Raw genomic sequence first — 22,451 nt, 5'->3', positions numbered from 1 at the left:
GTAAGAAATTTTATCAGCAAGCAATCAAGATACTAAAAGAAAACTAAAAGCAGTTAATATATTTTTATGTATTGAGGTGTATTGTGTTTGTAGCCTTTTCAGATGGTTAGTGTGCAGGTGGGTAAAATTCAGCAAGAACCTCATTCGCCAACATACCACCTGATATGTGACATGCCTGGAACTCTCTCAGTCATGCTGCAATAGTTGTATATGTATCAACAGGCCATAATTTTATACCTGTGTGATTATGGCACAAGAACAGGCACGGGGAGCTGGGTTTATTCTTCCCATGTCAGTGGCTCCTAGAGGACATAGTGAATGCATGCAATGTGTTGTCACCCATGGAGGAGGAAACCAGAAAAGTGAGCTGTGACAATGTGAGCATCAGCTTCACAGTCCATGTTATCTTCCTGTTGGAGCAGACATTGCATGGCATTATAGACAGGGCAATGAAGGCACAGCAGCAGGATGAAGGGGGAAGGAGTGACTACCTGGTGCCGCCTAGGATTCGTGGCATTAAGGAAAGGAACCAGTTGACATCCCTCTCTGAAAGTCACAGAGTTCATCCTGCCTTCTCAGAGGGAGCAAAAGATCAGATAGTTGGAGAATGTGCTGCAGAGGAACTTGTTAACTTTCTTTCCAGAGACTGGAAGTATACTGTCTCAAGGACAATTGGCTTGGAGCTTGCTTTTGGTAGAGGGAGGAGCAGTGGTGGGGGTGGCTGCCTAGACAGAGCTTTCAAAACATTTTTCTCTACCCTATGCCCAAGGCTATCCACTGCCAGCAGCACTGCTATCTGCATCACAGTGTAGAGGAGTACATGGAGTCAAGAGCAGGTATTGACACCGTTCCAGCAGACAACCCCCTTGATTTTTGAATAGCAAGGCTGGGCCTCTGGCCAGATCTTGCCCAGTATCAAGCTTTAGGGCTGCCTCTGTAAACATACCTAAATGTACATTCAGTGCTGCAGAGAACTTTGTGACAGACAAAAGAGTGTCTGTCCCTAGACTTCTCACTGCTTGCGAAATTTGATAGGTTCAATTTTTCTATAATATTTAAGGAACTACATTTTGTTTTCTGTCTGGTAAATCCATACTCCTTACCTCCATTTATCAAGCAGGATGAGATTCTATGCCTCAAATGTGTACAATGTTTATATAGTGTCTCTGGAAATATAAAGTTTCACTTAAATTCAGTTTTTTGTTCTAGAGGTCTCTTTTACATTGTTGTTTAATTTATTTTGGAATGTTTGGTCTTCATGGTGAAACGTCTCCGTCCTCTTTATATCTATATATTTTTTAATTTTATTTTTGTTAATTGATTTTTTGGGTCATTTAGAGTCCCCTTATTATCGATTATTTTTATTTGCCCGCATCACAGTATTACATATTTTGTTTTATTTTATTTTTTGTAAATTATGCTTTTTGGTGTTTAGCCTCTGTTAAGGTGCAGGTTTTTGTCCTTTCTAGGTTTCCCTGTTTTAGTATTTGTCTATGTGGGTAATTCACCCACTGACCCATTTTAAGATGGCAGTATCACTATTTCCGGCCTTTTTCAAGATAGAGGTTCCGTACATCCGGTTCTGATTGGAAATCCATCAATGACCCATCTCAAGATGGCATTATTGTCATTTCTGGTTTTTCTAAGATGGATGCTTTTCACTTCCTGTTCCTGATTGATTTACAGTAAGAGGGCGGACACGTGATACTATATAAATATGTGAGACATCAGTACTGCAATACCCCTTGATAATGTCCTATTGAATGAAACGCATTGGTGAGGAGTTTACAGTGCTGATGTCACAGCTCTGCACAGTTCCAGGTCGGCATCGGCTGTTCATGTAAGCTGACATCTTTTGCTATATGTTCTTCAGTTGTATGTACTTTTATTCACTTGGTATTTAATAAACACTACACTATTTGATGTTTATTTTGCTCCTGGCGAGTTTTATTTCACCACAGCCTGGCCAGACAGAATGACACGTATTTACAAAGTCTCATGTCAAGATATATGCATTCCTGCTTAAATATATGGGCGTTTATGCTGTTGTAGTGGCAGCCATAATTTCTTGTGAGTTTTCAATTCAGTGGGAGACAGTGAAAGCAATTTTTGATTGGAGTTGTTTTGCTGCAATCAAGAGCACTTTGTGGTGGTGGATGGACATAATTTCAACATATTTTTAATATATTTTTGTTTGCAGTATTTTTTGACCTCACAGACATTTATTTACTTATTTATTTTATGCACTTTAATTTTATTATTATTTGTTTAGCTCTAAACTTCACATCTTCACTGAGAAATTTGCAGATGTGTATATGCCCCAATCAAACATCTGCATGGATGAGTCCCTCATTCATTTTACTGGCCACCTTGCAATCAAACAGTATCTCCCCAGCAAGTGGTCCAGATATGAGGTCAAAATGTGAGAGGGCCACAGGCTTGGATGTTTTTGTCCTGTCTTCCATTCACGCAGACACGATGACTCAAATTAGCACGGCATCTGGAGTTGTTGAGAAAACCCTTTGTGTCCATGACTATAACCTTAACATGGGAATGGTAGACTTCAATGACCAAATGATAAATCTGTACCCAGTTTCCTGCAAAGTTCAACACTGGTACAAAAAGGTGTCTATTTATTTATTTCAATAGGCTATATATAACGCTTTTGTAATTTACAAAGCAACTGTACAAAGTGGATCCTTCCTCAAATTTCAAGAAGAGAGCAGCACAGCACTTTTGTATCCAGGAGGTGCTGTGGCCCAAACCCCAAATCCAGATGCAGTGAGCTGGCTGCTACAGACAAGACATCTTTTTTTGGGGTGACCTTTGGGTTGGGGTAGCATAGAGGACATCCAGTAATGTCCTCTATGCTAACCCAACCCAAAGGTCACCCCAAAAAAGATGTCTTGTCTGTAGCAGACACGGAATAAGATTTGACACCCACTTTGTTCTCCCTGTTCTGACCAACCTGGTCTCTTCATCAAGAACTGCTTCAGTCACTACCACACATTAGTGGAGTATTAGTATAGGGTACAGCAAGGCACAGTATGGGGCACATTTTCACAGTTCTCACACAAGAGTTTCGAAAGATGTTAGATAGTCCGGAAACTGTCTATTGCATTTTGAGAGCCTCTAAAATCAGAAGCTGTTCTGATAAGTTAAAAAAGTAAAAACCATAAAAATTAAGAGTAAAACTGAATTTAAAAAAAGTAAAAAATAAAAAGCTGTCATTTTATTGAGTTCATGTTCTATAGGTACTGTATTTTATTGTTGTTTGCATTGCAGGACTCCAGCTGCAGCACTGATCTGTTTATTCTGACAGCAACAGTGTGTGCAGCACTGCTGCAGGAGATTGCTCATCTGTGGCTAAAAAAAGAATGTATAGGCCCAAGCATGGGGGCCTGGGGTGATCAGTGGGCACATCGCTCCTATGCATCGGTATATATATTTAAAACATTTTTTGGCACAGATTTCAATAAAAAAGTTGTTGTTTTATGAGGTAATGTTCTATTGTTACTGTGTTTTATTATTAACTGTTGTTTGCTTTGCAGGGGACATACCACACTTTTTCTGGCACAGATTTCTTCACCCACATTGATCAATGTGACTGGAGGAATCTGTTAGGTTTTCTTTTTTCCTTCAGCCCACAGGCTGCATGAAAAAAACAATAGTACATATATAGTATGCCCAACAAGGACCAGTGTGTCTGGTTATACCAGGATGATGGCTGCAGCTTCAGACATCATCCTCATATGGTTTTTTTAGTTGGTGGTTGGCTTTCATGTAAAAGCAATTCTAACAGCTAATGAGCTGCTGGATTGCTTTTATAAGCAGTGGGAGGGGACACCCTCTCCCCCACCACCTTCCACAGCTTTATGAGGCTCTCCCGTCCCATCAGGGAACACAAGAATGCAACCGGGGGTTCTACCTGCTGACCATAGAGCTGATCAGAGATCAGAATGGCTTCAATCATCTCTATGGTCTAAGAAACCAGAAGCAATGAGCATTTCATCACTTCGGTTTTGCCGGATATAAAAAGTGTCATTTTTAAATTGAGAAAGCATCTGATCACACAGATCTTGATGTGATAAGATACTTTAAGGGCAGAGGAGAGATCTAGAATCTAAGACCCCAGATTTCCCAGTAAATAATACTTGTCACTGCCTATTGCTATCATAGGGGATATTTACATTACCTGTTATAACCAAAAAGTGATAAAAGAAAATGAAAGGGACCGTGTAAAATTAAAAAAAGCGAAATAAATAATAGTAATGAAAACAAAAAATCACTCATGTCCCCCCGTGCTTGCGCTCAAAGTCAAACACAAGCGTCGTTCCCGTGTTGGTATGCATACAGCAATTGCAACATGCATGTGAGGTATCACCATAAATGTCAGATCGAGCGCAGTAATTCTAGCACTAGACCTTCTGTGTAAATCTAAAGTGGTAACCTGTAAAGGCTTTTAAAGCGTTGCATACGGATATTAAAAATATACGTAGTTTTTCATTGAGTTTGTGTTCAATTTTAAAGCATGTGTTGTTTACTATTTATTTACTCGGCATAACAACAAACATTGTTACCATACAATTTGGTAATTTATTGTGGTTTTGTGCATTAAAATTCAAAAAAGTGTATTTTTTCCTGAAAGATTTGCATTTGAAAAATGCTGCGCAAATATTGTGTGACATAAAAAATTGCAACACCTGCCATTTTATTCTAGGGCCTCTGCTTTAAAAATATATATAATGTTTGGAGGTTTAAAGAAATTTTCTAGCAAACAACAACTGCTTTCTCATGTTAAAGTAAAGGGTCAGAAAAGTGGTTAGAATAGTGGGTGATATGTGGCATAAGTTTCTAATGTTGAACATAAAATTTCAGGACAACGCAAAACCCCTCAAATGATGCCTTTTTGGAAAGTAGACACCCTAAGGTAATTGATAAGAGGCATGTTGAGTGCATAGAAGATTTTATTTTTTGCCACAAGTTTTTTGGAAAATTACATTTTTTTTACACAAAATTGACACTTTAACAAGATATTTCTCACACACGCCATTGGTATACGTGGAATTACACCCCAAAACACCTTCTGCTACTTATCACTGGTATGGATATACCTGATGTGAGAGACTTTTTGGCAGTCCCCAAAATCCAATAAGCACCTTCAGGCTTTAAAGGGTATTATTTCCTCAGTAGACTTCCTGACTACCTATCACAGTTTCAGAGACCATGAAATGCCAGGATAGTAAATTACCCTTTTTTGGAAAGTAGACACTCGAGAGTTTTTGCTAAGAGGCATGGTGAGTATTTTGCAGATCTCATTTGTTGCCACAGTTTTTTGGAAAATGAAGTAAGAACATGAAAATATATTTTTCTTTTCTTTATTTTCAAAACCTTGTGAGAAAAACGATATCTTTAAAATACTCATCATGCCTCTTATTCAACTTCTTGGGATGTCTACTTTCCAAAATGAGATCATTTGGGGGGACCTTGTACTATCCTGGCATTTAGGAAGTGAGGGGGGGGGGGTGCTATCCTGGCATTTCAGGGCCTCTGAAACTGTGATAGGTACTAAGGAAGTGAAATGAGGGAATTACACCTTTTGAAAGCCTGCTAGTGTTCATTGCTTTTCAAGCCCCATATGTGGCTAGGCTCCCGAAAAGTCTTACACATGTGGTATCTTCATACTCAAGAGAAGCAGCAGAATGTATTTTGGGGTGTAATTTCACATATACCAATGGCATGTGTGAGCAAAATATAATTTAAATGACAACTTTGTGTAAACTTTTTTTTTTAATTTTCCAAAAACTTGTGACAAAAAGTAAAATCTTCCATGGACTCAACATGCCTCTCAGCAAATAGCTTGGGGTTTCTATTTTGCTGAAAAGGCGAAATTTGGGAGTGGTATGCTGCCATTTCAAGGCCTCAGAAACTGTGATAGGTACCGAGGAAGTGAAATTAGGAAATTTTGCCCCTTTGAAAGCCTGATGGTGGTCATTGATTTTCAGGCCCCGTACACAACTAGGCTCCCAAAAAGTCTCACATGTGGTAACCCCATACTTAGGAGAAGTGGCAGAATGTATTTTGGAGTGTAATTCCACATGGCGTGTGTGAGCACTATATCATTTAAATTACAACTTTGTGTAAAAAATAAGGAAAACTTTTTTCTCATTTTTAAAAACTGACAAAAAATAAAATCTTTCATTGGTTCAGTATGCCTCTAAGCAAATCCCTTGGCATGTCTACTTTCCAGAAATGGGTAATTTGTTTTTTTGTGTACTGTCCTGGCATTTTAACACCTCAAGAAATGTGTTAGGCAGCTAGAAAGTAAAAGCTGTGTAAATTCCAATTATATACCATAGTTTGTAGACACTACTTTTCACACAAACCATTTACTATACAGATATTGGGATTTTAGTTACCAAAGACATATAGCAGAATATATTTTGGACTACATTTATGACTAAATTTGAGTTTATTGAAAATAGAAAATATTGTTGTTTTCAAAAGTTTCGGTCTTTTTTCATTTATATCACATACAATAAAAATCCAGTGATGATCAAATACCACCAACAGAAAGCTTAATTCGTGTGAAAATAGGACATACATTTTGTTTGGATACAGAGTTGCATGATCACACAATTACCAGTTGAAATAGCACAGTGCCGAATGGCAAAAAATGGCCTGGTCATGAAGGGGGTAAAATTTTCCCGGGCTGAAGTGGTTAATAAATATGATTGTTTTTCCTGGTGCAGCCATCTTGCTTCTTGCATAGCATACAAAGAATAAATCCAGCTTGTCAATCACATCATGACTGTCAAAGATAATTCTGTCCTTTCTGTGACTTTGATTTCTCACTGCTTTCTGCAATACATGATTACCAGGGGGAGCAGTTAGATATGGATGCATAGCTGTTGACTTTTGACAAAAATTCAACATTTGCATATCAGTACTAGTGCAGTTTCTACATAGTATATACAAAGTGATCAGCACACAGAAGAACATATGATCTTTCAAATAACCATGGCATCTAAAGAAAGTCCATAAAATGTCTATAATAGTCCCTGTATCTTATTTTATGTGGCATGAAGTGGCAGCCTTCCCAGAGTGAGCCAGCTCTAAGAATGAAGAAAAAAGGGGGAGGGGAAAAAGGCGCCTTCTAAGTGCAGTATCCAAAATGATATTTAATGAACTTCAGCTAAAAACACTTACAGGATGACAAATATAAAACAGTTCATCAAACATGAATCACGGTGCACCGCATCTCAGGACCAGGGGACGTGTAAGTTGTGGAATCTAGTGGTGCACCCTTATTCATTTCTGATGCGCTGTTTTATACTTGTCACTCTGTAAGTGTTTTTAACTGAAGTTCATTAAATATCATTTTGGATACTGCACTTAGAAGGTGCCTTTTTCCCCTCCCCCTTTTTTCTTCAGTTTCTACATAGTCATCATATTTTGCGTAAAGAAGAAGCATGAAACAGCTGATGAAGATGGAATATAAAGGTGCCACAATGTTTATGTGCTAGGTGATTGGATATACTTAGCTTAAAACAGGAGACCTGTTATTAGAGAAATATGGAGCCCATTGTTGCAGTCCTCTTTCTGGATCTGCTAGCTGCATGGCTGCATGCCCACATGGAAGAAAAATATATTTGAAATATATTTTAAAAATATTCTTCCCAAATATATTGTCATATTTTGGCATACATTTTTTTAAAATATATTCTTCAGTTTTTTTAACATATAATAAAGTAATTTTAACATATATTTTTACATATATTTATAAATGCATCCCAAAAATATAGATTTGTATTTTTAAAGGCATACAGTATATTTGAAATGTATTTTAAAAAATATTTCTCATATATTTTGTAATAAAAACACATTTCAACATGCAGTATATATATATGTATTGAATATGGCCAAAATTGTAGCATTTACAATAAATAGCAATATATTTGGGAAGAATATTTTTAAAATATATTTCAAATATACTTTTCTTCCATATGGATGTGGCTTTCATATTTTGTAAACCACTTACCTGGAAAATGCATGCAACAACTGAACTTAGAGAGAACTCAAAAACTATGAATTTTCCTATTTGTTCTAGGTCAGTGACTCAGAAGTACTGAAGCAAATGGATTGACATGGCAGCTAGGCAACTATCATTATTTGGAGAGCTCAGCAATGGCAACCTCCATATTTATACAGCACCAAACAAACAGAGGCATCACAAAGTACAACTCTTAGCAGTAGTTATTTAGTTTGTGACATCAGATGATATTTTCACCTGAATCACATGAAAATAAACTTTCAACTTTAAAGGTAAAGTTCACCTTTTCCAGAAAGAAGTATATGCAGGCAAGGGCCACCAGTAGGTCACTTTATAAAATGTTAATTTATTTTTTTGTCATACCTGTAGGCCATTTGGGCTCCCCGGGGATGTCTGACCCAAAAAATTCCTAGATAGCAATCCTGACGTCTTGACTTATTGCTAGGAGGTGAAAACGTTGGTTTTCATTGCTGTAATGCTGGGATTGAGCATCCAGTGCTTTACTTGTCCTAAGAACAAGTCAGGACATGGGAGTTGCTAACTTGCAGTTTTTCTCAAGGCTTCCATGTGGGCCAAAATGGGCTACAGGTTTGGTAATGAAACTAATGATTGTTTTACAAAGCTATTCAGTTTTGCAATATCTACTGGGACCACTTGACTGCGTAGGGTATTATCTTAAAAAAGTGAGTTTAGCCTTTAAGAATAAAAAAAAAAAAAATTAATTGTCTTTTGTTTTTTTCCAATTGAGCTGGAGCTAGTTCAATTCTACAATTCATGCCATAGATGGTGCAAGAGAGCATCAATCTAACAAGCAAAGTGTTATTTTGCACACGTTGAAAAGGAGTTATTGTGTGATCAGCAAAGCTCAAACAAGGCAGGAACAGAGGTAAGCCATTGTCTTACCAAAAATGTTGTTTATTTTACAATCGTTTAGATTCTAACTAGTGATTTATTTATTAGTATAATGTTCAGCCTTTTATGAACTGTGTTATTAAAAGCAATATCTTTATTTGTGAATATTTGCTATACTATAGCCTTCGTTCAGCACAGGCAGGTCATAGCAACAAACAGCGCATTTACTAGGAGGAAAGAAGAACATATAAAATAATTCTCTGCCAAAAAAATAATACATGACTTTCGTAGCAGCAGCCAACAATATTATTTAAAGTTTAAAGACTTTAAGGGTTCATGCACACTGGCTTAAAAAACACTGCTTCTACAGGAGTTTTGTGTTTTGCCTGTAGAGGCAGCTCAATGTTATCCTATGTGTCCATGCACATTAGGATGTTTAGAGGCAGAGTTTATGCTCAGCGTTTAGAGGCAGAAAAAAAACCCCTTCTGGTTTGCATTTTTGATTGGAGTTTTATGGCAAAAAAATGCTAAACGGTCCTAAACATGTGTACAAAAACACTCAATATGAGCGTTTTTTCCTGCCAAGGGAACTGGTGTTTTTTTTTTAAGCCCTGTGTGCATGGAGTCTTTACTATAGGTTCACATCTGTGCAGGAGGTGCCGCTGCACATCGGCACAAAAATCCGTGCAGCCACACCACCTGCAAAGAGAAATGCGGACCCGCGGGCGGGTGCTTTATTTCTAATGGCATGCAGCTCGCACTGGAAAAAGCAGCTGTACTGGGAACCTAGGTTCCCATGCGGGCTGCATTTTCCAAAGAAGTGCAGGGACTTCTTTGCATGTCACAGGCACGGGAGTCCATTCAAATGAATGGGCTCTCGTGCAGTGCAAAATGCAGCCCACACAACCGCATATATGTGAACCAGGGGTAAAACTTTTAGATGGGTTTCTTAATGAACACAATGTACAAATATATTGAAACTGGTGGTGACATACACACATGCACACTCAGGTTGAACAGGATGGACATGTGTCTTTATTCAACCTTACCAACTATCTAACAAAAATCTATAGTATTATAGTAGCCATACACGCTTTGAAAAATGTTCATTTTCTTTTCTGAACAATCTCTTGCAATGGGAATAATCTAAGAACTAAAAAAATGCACTAGGGCTCTATTGGATGCTGAAAAAACATAGCAGCTAGCACAATACCATAACATATAGCATAATAAACATCACAAAACAATAATGCAGCGCTAGAATAAATTAAAATGTGTGTGCAATACAAAAGTGCAATGCAAATATATCAAAATATTATCTGTCATCACAAATTGAAAAAAATAAAACAAAGGAATCAAAATGTGAAGCCAAATACTGTGAATTCAGTGGTTCGGTTATAAGAGAAATGATAGATGTGGATACCAAACGCCACCAAACTTCTTAATGATAAACCACACAGCACCTTGGTGTACAACAGAGAGAGAGAGGCTTACCAGAATCATATGACCCCCAATTAAGAGTAGTCAACCAGCAATTGTGATCAATACAAGCAGTGCTTTTTTTCCTCAGAGAATAGGTGCAGGAACCCCCCTCCTGAGCCACTTCTTGTCTCTCCTCCCTAACCACCTCTGAGCACCATCCTTTGATTCCACCCCCTACCCACCTCCCTGTGCCACTCCTTTTGGAGAACATAGAGCTAAGTATCATCTTTTGGTGCTAAGTAACTTGTATGGAATTTGTTAATAACAAAAAAAGCAGTAAAATAGATCGCCCACATCCAGCAGCAATAGACATACCCCAGCAACAATAGGCTCTCCCCAGCGAAAGTGGACCCCGCAACAAAATAGCTACCCAGGAATATAAGACCCCAGCAGCAACTATAGATCTCCCAGCAGCCAGCAGTAATAGACTCTCCAGCAGCCTACAACAATAGACCCATACCTCAACAGTAAATCCCTTCCAGCAAAAATTGACCCCAGCAACATAAGCCCCTTCCCCACCTGCAGAAATAGACCACCATGTAAAAACAGATCCTGTCCAGCAACAATAGATCCTCCAGCAGCCAGCATCAATAGACCCTTCAGCACACCCCAGCACCCCTTGCCATTACATACATTCAGTACTGGAGGTCCCGGAACTGCATTCCCCCACATTTCCGCTGAAAAAAAGCCCTGAATCCAAGATATCTAGCTTCCTCAAAACCACATGTCAAACGATGGTATTGCTGCATTACATCCAATTGCTGTGCATATATAATCTATCTGTATTTGACAACCCATTATATACCACACACAGAGAAGTGGATTTCAATGTAAATGTACAATATATATATGTAAAGCACTGACTAAATTGATGGCGCTATATGAGTACCTGTAGAAAACAAAAAAATAAAATAGTTAAGATGCGATCGTAACTTTTGATAGGAAGTCATCAATTGCATCTCTATTTCCAAAATGTACGTCTCATAATCTGATCAATCAAAATACAATCATATTCACAAGCAAAGTATCTCTGTACTGCAGATGGATGCAAAACAACTGGGAATTTTCTGCCCTGGCAGATTGACTCAGTTTGATTGAATCTTATAGAAATTGAGTCTAAATGATCGAAAGGGAAGTTATGGCTATTTGATTTTTTTCAGATTTGATTGCATATCATTAGGATAAAAAAAAAAATCGAAGTATTTATGGCCACCAAAAGTCTTTGGCTTAAAGGATCAAAATAAACCCCCCTAAAATCAGTTACAGTAAGAGGGATACCTTTAATACAGAATATACTGTCACGTCCATAAATATTGGGACATCGACACAATTCTAACATTTTTGGCTCTATACACCACCACAATGGATTTGAAATGAAACGAACAAGATGTGCTTTAACTGCAGACTGTCAGCTTTAATTTGAGGGTATGTACATCCAAATCAGGTGAACGGTGTAGGAATTACAACAGTTTGAATATGTGCCTCCCACTTCTTAAGGGACCAAAAGTAATGGGACAATTGGCTTCTCAGCTGTTCCATGGCCAGGTGTGTGTTATTCTCTCATTATCCCAATTACAATGAGCAGATAAAAGGTCCAGAGTTAATTTCAAGTGTACTATTTGCATTTGGAATCTGTTGCTGTCAACTCTCAAGATGAGATCCAATAAGCTGTCAGTATCAGTGAAGCAAGCCATCATTAGGCTGAAAAAACAAAACAAACCCATCAGAGAGATAGCAAAAACATTAGGCGTGGCCAAAACAACTGTTTGGAACATTCTTAAAAAGAAGGAACGCACTGGTGAGCTCAGCAACACCAAAAGACCCGGAAGACCACGGAAAACAACTGTGGTGGATGACCGAAGAATTCTTTCCCTGGTGAAGAAAACACCCTTCACAACAGCTGGCCAGATCAAGAACACTCTCCAGGAGGTAAGTGTATGTGTGTCAAAGTCAACAATCAAGAGAAGACTTCACCAGAGTGAATACAGAGGGTTCACCACAAGATGTAAACCATTGGTGAGCCTCAAAAACAGGAAGGCCAGATTAGAGTTTGCCAAACGACATCTAAAAAAGCCTTCACAGTTCTTGAACAACATCCTATGGACAGGTGAGACCAAGATCAACTTGTACCAGAGTGATGGGAAGAGAAGAGTATGGAGAAGGAAAGGAACTACTCACGATCCTAAGCATACCACCTCATCAGTGAAGCATGGTGGTGGTAGTGTCATGGCATGGGCATGTATGGCTGCCAATGGAACTGGTTCTCTTGTATTTATTGATGATGTGACTGCTGACAAAAGCAGCAGGATAAATTCTGAAGTGTTTCGGGCAATATTATCTGCTCATATTCAGCCAAATGCTTCACAACTCATTGGACGCCGCTTCACAGTGCAGATGGACAATGACCCAAAGCATACTGCAAAAGCAACCAAAGAGTTTTTTAAGGGAAAGAAGTGGAATGTTATGCAATGGCCAAGTCAATCACCTGACCGGAATCCGATTGAGCATGCATTTCACTTGCTGAAGACAAAACTGAAGGGAAAATGCCCCAAGAACAAGCAGGAACTGAAGACAGTTGCAGTAGAGGCCTGGCAGAGCATCACCAGGGATAAAACCCAGCGTCTGGTGATGTCTATGCATTGCAGACTTCAGGCTGTAATTGACTGCAAAGGATTTGCAGCCAAGTATTAAAAAGTGAAAGTTTGATTTATGATTATTATTCTGTCCCATTACTTTTGGTCCCTTAACAAGTGGGAGGCACATATGCAAACTGTTGTAATTCCTACACCGTTCACCTGATTTGGATGTAAACACCCTCAAATTAAAGCTGACAGTCTGCAGTTAAAGCACATCTTGTTCGTTTCATTTCAAATCCATTGTGGTGGTGTATAGAGCCAAAAATGTTAGAATTGTGTCGATGTCCCAATATTTATGGACCTGACTGTATATGGAAAGGATACACACCCTGCCATGATTCCATTTTGCAGATTATGAAGAAATAATATGAAAAAAAAATGACTGGCTAAAGTATAACTAAAGACAAAACTTTTTTTTTTTTATTTTGGATAGCGTAAGGGAGTTAGCCCCTATCATTTTTTTTGCCATCTGTGTCCCATTGGGGAATCTTCCCTTCACTCCCTATCCAATACCCAAAACAGAAAGTGAAAGGAAATCTGTCCAAAGCGAGGAAATCCCATTGTGTCATCTGGTTCACCAGAACCAGTGTCTCCCTTGGAAGATTTCCCTTCTATTACTCTTCTGGTGTTAACCCAAAATGTGAGAGTTTCTTTTACTTTCAATTGGAATGATAACAGAGAGGGTGAACCTCCCTAATGACGGCACAGACAGCAATAAAAACTGACAGGTGTTCTAATCCCTATTCAAAACTAAAAAAAAAGTTTTCCCTTTAGTTGTACTTTAAACCCACATATGTTTTATTCACCCCTACTTTTCATTCATACTGGCATTTCAAAATAACAAATGCAATAGTACCGGCCTCGTGTACACAGGTATCTGGTGCCCTTTTGATATCAATTTTGGATGTATTTCCCTACCCAGGAGCCACAGCAACTGCGTGAAGCCGCCCCTAAAAATCAATTACAAGATGCAGCTGTATGTGGGTGCTTGCGTAATCACACGAACACACATACGGATATATGCCTCTGGAAGCAGACATTTTTAGGAGCTGGTACCTTGTCCACTTTGCTGTAATTAAAGTTCTTATTCCTAAATACTGTTTTAATTAAAGTTCTTTTTACTAAATATTGCTGTATTCATGCTGGGTAAAGCAATAATAAAATTAACTCTTTATTTGTTTTTCTATAAAAAAAATTGAACAATAGTTGGTAATTAGACAGCCAATCTTTATTCTATGTTATTCTTCTCTTTTTATTGCAAGCAGATTCAGAAATTCTCAGACATTGCAAACTTTGGCTATTTTTTGTAGCTATTTGAACTTGACAAATTGCTTCTCATGTTTAAAGATCAATAAAAAAAGACACATCTCTTCCATTCAAATTTATGATCTTTTGAACCTGCAGGATACATACCACATGCTTTTGATCACTATGCAGGATCAGTCATCTATTTATGTTTTCTAGTTACTGTGACACGTTAAATTCAGACATCATAACTCCATGGAATTTAATGAATTTTTTTTCAAGGGCACCATGGGTAAAAGAGTGGCTGTAATTGGCGCTGGCTGCAGTGGACTGACAGCTATCAAAAGTTGCCTAGAAGAAGGTCATGAACCAATATGTTTTGAAAAAAGTCATGACATTGGTGGCTTATGGAGATACACAGTAAGTAGCTTTGATGTTATAATTGTCACTGGCACAGATTGCCTGCTGGATCAGACTTTGAGATGAACCCATGAGTTTAAATATTATCAGAATTTCAATATAAATCACTGGCAGACTTACTTGCAGAGTAAACTGCTGGCACCATTATATCAGGTGCCCTTTGAAACATCAACCAGTTATGAACAAATATAGAGGTGCCCGTTGCTGTCTTAGTAAACCAAGTCATTTGATTCTTTGTACGGCCCATTGTGAGTAAAACATTGGACATTTCATATACATTTAAGGGGAGATTTTCTAGGTAAATAGAAATTCATTACAAAATAGGAATCCCTCCACGTGGTCCAAATTGAAGTTAGAAAAAAAATGGAGCCTGGGCAGAAATCAATGTGGTGCCATCTTTGACATTGTATGGTCTGCAATGTCCATAAAGTGTTGTTTTATAGGTAAACTCCGTCCTGAAGCAGGAGCAGGTTACTGGAGCCAGATTTAATGCCACAATACTACAGGCAGAAGCTGCGGTCGCCAAAAAGATCCCTGTATGCTGACAAATGTAAACCTTTCTACATTAGGGGCATATGTCTGTGCTTGTGCAAGTTCTTCATGGAAGTACTGGCACATTCCAGCATACAGCCACATCTTGTGATTGCTATCAGTAACTAGCAGTAGGCAACAGCTATGGGTCCTGGGCACGTTTTTATGGGGGGTATGGATGCTCACACAGGTTGTACAGTTCCCTTGCAGCTGTGTGCATGAGCCTTTAAATTAAAAGAATAAAGACGTTATCACAGTGATGCCCCGCAGCAAATGCCAGCATGATATCAGAAAATGAGAGATACCATGTTATTACAAAATTTCCATGTTATTTGTACTGGAATAGCATTGTGCTCTCTTATCTCTGTGATAAAATTTGAAAATAATAGTAGTTCAGACTTATGGAGCACGGTCCATGGAATGTTAACATGTTTACAACTAGATATAAACAGATGATGGAAAATTAGTTTTGCCACTGATTCAGCAAAGGGGATCTCATTAATTGCTCCACCTGTTGTAACAGCTAATTGGCAAAAAGTAGTTCAGGGGATAGTTTACCAGTTCATTGTGAAATAGAGAGCCAGCAGGCCATTATGTAATTTACTTTTCTACATGTTAACTGGTATCACAGGGGGTCCCATATGCCCTACCCACAATAAAGCTGCTATTCTCATTGGATTCCACCAATAGCTTCCACTACTGATAGTGGACCCAAGAGTCAACTTTGATTTGAAATGACAGGACTAAAAATGTATAACTAAGCAAGATATCCATTAATAAGTCATTTTTTGTCATGTTTCTGCTTTAACCCAGGAAACTGTGGAAGACAAAAGAGCAAGCTTATATAGCTCTGTTGTAACAAACACTTCCAAAGAGATGATGTGTTATTCAGACTTCCCAATGCCCGATGATTTTCCAGCATATCTGCACAATTCGAAGGTGCTGGAGTACCTCCGACTTTATGTTGATCATTTCAGACTCTTGAAGTACATTCAGTTTGAGGTGAGTGGCTAGTATATTTTTTTCATGAATGAAAGCAAGAGCAAACATATTTATGTTAAAAGGCAAAAAGGCAAGTCATTATATTTTAAAGTGAATCTGTCATTAAAAAATGTATATAGAGAATGCTCACTGAAAAGAAGACATTTGCTACTTACCTCTCATACTGCCTTTGCGCTTGAACTCTGGGAATCTGACACTTCATGGGTATTGTGATTCCTCTAATTGGCTTCACTAATTCCTCTAATTGGATTCACTACAGGAAAGAGTAAGTATGTAGGATTGACATACTGAATGAAAGACTGAAAGACGTCTGAAAATTGACACTCCCAAAATGTTTTAATTCTGACCATTGTTCAGACACTGGTTCCTCTTCATTGCTGTGGAAGTTGGTGGTGCAGAAAGGAGAGATTAGTATTAAATGCCTTCTTTGAAGGGAGCTCTTTATTTTACATGTTTATTTTAGAGACAATGTTGCTTTATACAGAATCCAGGAGGTAAAATGCATTAAACAGTTTTCCACAACCTTACAACTTGCCCATACTATCCAGCGAGGTTTCATCTTATATGCTCTGGAAAAGTAAGCCAAGTAATATACTTGACAATGGGCAAGTACTTTGCTTTTGTTTTTTGTTTTTTTTTTAAACTTTTATTAATTTTTACCAATACAAAAAGAGCATCTAATGCACACAAAAATAAAAAGAACTTCACCAATACATAAATTTCATTTGCATCGTCTTATCCACTGCCCCACCCTCCCCACCTCCACTTTTCCCAGTCCATACCAAAATCATAGTTTCTATGCATTCTCGTGATTATCTATCTATATCTGTATCCCTTCCCTCCTATCTCCTTCTCTCTGTTGGGTACTCCATTAAAACTCCCTCTGATACTCTTCCATCTAAATTCCCACCAGTTCCAGATATCTTTTAGATGTTTTGAAAATTAACCAGCTACTCCACATTTTCCTAAATTTTTCTATTCTCTCCTCCTCAATATAACACAACTCCTCCATCCTGTAGATATTTTCCACTCTGTTAACCCAGTCATTTATTCTTGGTGGGTCTGGGGCAAGCCAAAATTTGGGAATCAAGCTCTTAGCCACACTGATTAGATGATATAGTACCCTGTTCTTATGTAGTTTTACTAAAGGTTCAAATTTATAAAATAAACATGTCCACGGGTCTCTTTGTATAGTGATCCCACATATTTCCTGAATATATTGTAATATTCTCTTCCCTTTCAGTAATCCTGTATTTTTGGGTAATCCCACTATATGTGTACCATTGTTCCCTTTTCCCCACATCCTCTCCAACATAAAGGTGAAACATCTACTTTTTATTTATGTGCCTTACTCTGTGTAATATACCATCTAGCCAAACATTTGTAATTCATTTCAACTGTGCTCATATTTGTCACCTCATGTCATAATTTGAATATTTTATTCTCTTGTTGCTCGTTCAATTTTGTTCCAAGCTCCTGTTCCCATTTTTCCAAGAGCTCAGGAGGATCAGTACCCTCCATATCCATAAGAATCTTGTACATCCTGGAGGTGTCTTGTTTAAGAGCTATAGTTACAGTCAACAGTTTTTTAAATGGATACAGATCCTCCGACGTCCTCAGTGGTTGTGGGAGCGTTGAAACAAAATGACCTAATTGGCCATACCGCAACTCGTCTAATGTGAAAAATAATAATTTTTTTCTTTAAGTCAGAAAAAGTGTGCAATTTCCCCTTATTCAGTATATCTTTCAAACTTGCATTCTGATCTTTAATCCATTTACCAGAAATATTATCCTTACCTGGGGGGAAATACTCTGTTCCCGCCAAGGGAATCATAACTGAATTATATTTCCATCCCTTAAATCACCACATACTGTGTATCCACCACCAGATGTACTAAATTGGACTCACCAAAGGATATTACTTGTAAGATTATAAACCAGCCCACAAAGCATTCCCCTCAGGGAGTAATAGTCTGCTGCATTGCACCACAAATTCTCTTTCTAGGAGACTCCAGGATCACCAGCGCATGCACTATATTGCCAAAAGTATTGAGACACCCCTACAAATCATTGAATTCAGGTGCTTCAATCACTTCCATGGCCATAGGTGTATAAAATCAAGCACCTAGGCATGCAGATGGCTTCTTCAAGCATTTGTGAAAGAATAGGCAGTTCTCAGGAGCTCAGTGAATTCAAGCGTGGTAACGTGATAGGTTGCCACCTGTGCAGTTAGCGTCGGATGCAAATGTGTAAAGCAGGCCACCACTGGACTCTAGAGCACTGGTGACATGTTCTCTGGAGTAACGATTCACACTTCTCTATCTGGCAATCCAATAGATGTGTCTGGGTTTGGCGGCTGCCAGAAGAACGGTACTTGCCTGACTGCATTGTGCCAACTGTAAAGTTTAGTGGAGGGGGAAAATATGGTGTGGGGTTGGTTTTCATGGGTTGGGCTTGACCCATTAGTTCCAGTGAAGGGAACTCTTAAGGCATCAGCATACCAAGACATTTTGGACAATTTCATGCTCCCAACTTTGTGGGAACAGTTTGGGGATGGCCTCTTCCTGTTCCAACATGACTGCACACCAAAGTGTAGCAGCACCTATGCCTGTCATCACAGCTTTTGGAAACCATACAAGTCAAACTACTTAGGTCAAGTTAAATGAATGCAAAGGCAAAAATATTTTTTTAATTTAGTTTTGGATAAAGTGGGGATGATTAAACCTTCTGCCAAGTTTTTATTGTTGTCTGTGTCCTCACTAGAAGATACACCCCATCTACAGTATTTGTCCTGATGACTATTGTCACAGAAATAGAATCTAATAGGAAATCCAACATTTTAGAGTTCTTACAAGAGCAAGAGATAAGCATCTTCCAATGAGGAAAATGTTATGTTGACAATTGTCTAAAATGGGAATTCCCCTCATTCTCCTCACGTTTAACCCTTTGCAAAAAAACATGCATACACTTTAAGTACTGAATAATTTAAGATATTGCCATAACATTACCAGCTATTTAATGCCAGACATGCCATATTAAATAAGCATTTTCAGAAGTAGGTACTTCTGCATTAAAATTAAATTTTCTGTTGACTAGATGAGATAATAAAATTGCCAGTAGTAAGAACCAGGAAGCACTGTAATGATGACCCTTGAAGATGCTGCTGGAAATTAACAAAGTCCTTCTTACCTGTTCAGAGGTTGCCCTCCATGTTTTCAGACCCATTAGTACACCAACAAACTCAGGCTCCAGTCCAGATGTATTTTTCTGATCTATTGCAGTTTTCAGCCAAGTAAACAGGGAGGAGAGTTGATGATGCAGGATGCACAAAGCATATGAAACTTGGAGGACAGATTTCTAAATATCTTATCCCAGCAGTGTTAGTATAGGCCCTTTAGCAGCAGCCTCAAAATAGTGCTGCTGGAGAGGGGACAGCCAGGCAAATCTGTGACCCTAAAAGAAAAAACCCAAAGGTAACTTCAAAAGAAATACAGGCTGCTCTGGAAAAAGACACTGTGGTTTCTTCAAGGAGCACAATATGACGATACTTGAACAAAAATAAGCTGCCTGGTCGAGTTGCCCGAAAGAAGCCTTTACTACACCAATGTTACAAAAAAAGCCCAGTTACAATATGCCCAACAACACCTTAACACATCTCACAGCTTCTAACACACTGTACTCTGGAGTAAGAGACAAAAAAGAGTTTTATGGTCACAACCATAAGTGCTATGTTCGGAGAGGGGTCAGTAAGGTCTAAAGTGACAAGAATACCATCTCTACTGTGAAGCATGGTGGTGGCCTGTAAGGGAATTCCCGTGAGACGGATGGTGAATAGACATGCGCATGTGCACAGAAATGCACGATCACGCGCACGGTGAAGATTGGCGCCAGGCAGACTATTTAAAAGTTGCCTTTCCCTGTGCTGAGTGCTGACTGGTCTTCAGCTGTTCCCTGTTTCCTGCTCGTTCCTGTGTGTGATTTCCTTGTTGCTGACCCGGCTTGTTCCTGACCTGGCTCTGATTATTCCCCTGCTTGATACTGGTTCCTGACTTCGGCTCTGCTCCTGACTTTGGCTTGCTTATGATTTGGTACCTCTCTGTTTGCCCGGTGATGACCCCGGCTATTCCTTTGACGCTGCTCCTGTCTCCCATCCCTGCTTCCTGCCTTGCTCTGGTGCACACCTGGCGATCTACCATACCAGCTCTGCATATTACTACGGTGCCTGAATCGAAGGTTCATCAGCCTTCCAAAGTCTCCAACTGCAAGAGCTGCAAACAACATCTGCTGGCGCTCTTGTCCCCCTGGTCCCTAGACACCCTCTGTTCCACTTCCAGTGGGGTCAGGGCTAGTGACACAAGTGAGGCCAACCTCATCATTTCATTCTCCAATCAGGTACGTGACAGTACCAGTCAGCCAATGATGGAGTCTGAAAGGGAGGCCTCGGCAATGGGGGACATCTGTCAATCAATCTCTGCCTTGTCTTACATGGTGCAGAGGTTGCAAAGAAACCTTGAGCACATGGAACACCAACTACCAACCAAGTTAGATGTCTCAACAGCCATGGGTCCTTCTGCAGTCTCAGACATAACTATCCAGACAGAGCTCAGCATGATTCATGGAACTTCTCCTCCACCGGAATCCCGGGTTCCAATACTTGAGTTTTTCACGGGAGACTGCAGGAAGTTCCGAACCTTTCGCAACTCCTGCGAGTTATATTTTTCCCTGCTTCCAAGAACCTTTGCTTCACCAAGCACCAAAGTGGGATTCATTATCTCACTTATTAAGCATGAACCCCAATCCTGGGCACACCACTTTCGTGAGCAACATGATCCGGCTCTAACTTTGATGGACTCTTTTTTCTCAGCAATATCACAACTCTACGCTGATCCCTTCATCAGCCTTCCAAAGTCTCCAACTGCAAGAGCTTCAAACAACATCTGCTGACGCTCTTGTCCCTCTGTTCCACTTCCAGTGGGGTCAGGGCTAGTGACACAAGTGAGGCCGACCTCGTCATTTCAGTCTCCAATCAGGTACGTGACATGGCCCCTTCATGTTTTTGGGGTGTATGAGCTCTAAAGACACAGGTAATCTTATGAAAATGAATGGCAAGATGTGAATTGACCATGTTATCAGAAAATACTAGCAGACAATTTGCATTCTTCTGCATGAAAACTGTGCATGGGATCCTCTTGGACTTTCCAGCATGGTAATGACCCTAAGCACAAGGCCAAGTTGACCCTCCAGTGGTTACAGAAGAAAAAGGTGATGGTTCTGGAGTGGCCATCATCGTCTCCTGGCCTTAATATCAATGATCCACTCTGGTGTCATCTTAAAGGTGCTGTTCATGTAAGATGACCAAAGACTTTGCATGACCTGGAGGCATTTTGCCAAGACGAATGGGCAGCTATACCACCTGCAAGAATGTGGGGCCTCATAGAAAACTACACTGCTCCAAAAAATTAAAGGAACACTTTATAATCAGAGTATAGCATCAAGTCAATTAAACTCCTGGGATATTAACCTGGTCAGTTAAGTAGAAGAGGGGGGTTGTTAATAAGTTTCAGCTGCTTTGGTGTTATTTAAACTAACAACAGGTGCATGAGATGGGTAACAATGAGACAACCCCCAAAACAGGAATGGTTGTACAGGTGAGGTCACTGGCATTTTTTCCCTTACTCTTCTTTTCTGACTGTTTTTCACTAGTTTTGCATTTGGCTAGGGTCAGTGTCACTACTGGTAGCATGAGGTGATACTTGGATCGTACAGAAGTTGCACAGGCGGTCCAACTCCTCCAGGATGGCACATCAATACATTGCATTGCCAGAAGGTTTGCTGTGTCTCCCAGCACAGTCTCAAGAGCATGGAGGAGATTCCAGGAGATAGGCAGTTATTCTACAAGAACTGAACAGGGATAGAAGGTCCTTATCCCATTAGCAGGACTGGTATCTGCTCCTTTGCCAGAGACCTACAAAATGACCTCCAGCAGGCCACTGGTGTTAACGTCTCTGACCATACAATCAGAAACATACTTCATGAGGGTGGCCTGAGGGCCCGACGTCCTCTAGTGGGCCCTGTGTTCGCTGCCTGGCACCATAGAGCTCGATTGGCATTTGCCATTGAATTGGCAGGTCAGCCACTGGTGCCCTGTGCTTTTCACAGATGAGAGCAGGCTCACATGTGACAGACATGAAAGGGTCTGGAGAAGCCGTGGAGAACGTTATGCTGCCTGT

General features: G+C 39.5%; 1 protein-coding gene across 1 annotated transcript in view; it reads left to right on the top strand.

Moving 5' to 3' along the window:
• The first annotated feature begins 8,850 nt into the window (after positions 1-8,850).
• LOC149467576 (dimethylaniline monooxygenase [N-oxide-forming] 2-like) overlaps positions 8,851-22,451 on the top strand; it is a 66,145-nt gene continuing 52,544 nt past the window's right edge. Inside the window, exons 1-3 of the mRNA XM_089671547.1 lie at positions 8,851-8,939; positions 14,551-14,688; positions 16,033-16,221. Of these exons, the coding sequence (XP_089527673.1) occupies positions 14,557-14,688; positions 16,033-16,221 (321 nt within the window). The 5' untranslated portion in view covers positions 8,851-8,939; positions 14,551-14,556. The remainder of the gene's footprint in view (positions 8,940-14,550; positions 14,689-16,032; positions 16,222-22,451) is intronic.

Source organism: Staurois parvus, unplaced genomic scaffold (genome assembly GCF_062004578.1).
Source record: "Staurois parvus isolate SC_StPar_1 unplaced genomic scaffold, SC_StPar_1.0 ptg000106l, whole genome shotgun sequence".
In the NCBI taxonomy this organism is placed as follows: domain Eukaryota; kingdom Metazoa; phylum Chordata; class Amphibia; order Anura; family Ranidae; genus Staurois; species Staurois parvus.
The sequence above is the reverse complement of the archived record's forward strand: the minus strand, read 5'-3'. Positions and strand labels throughout refer to the sequence as shown.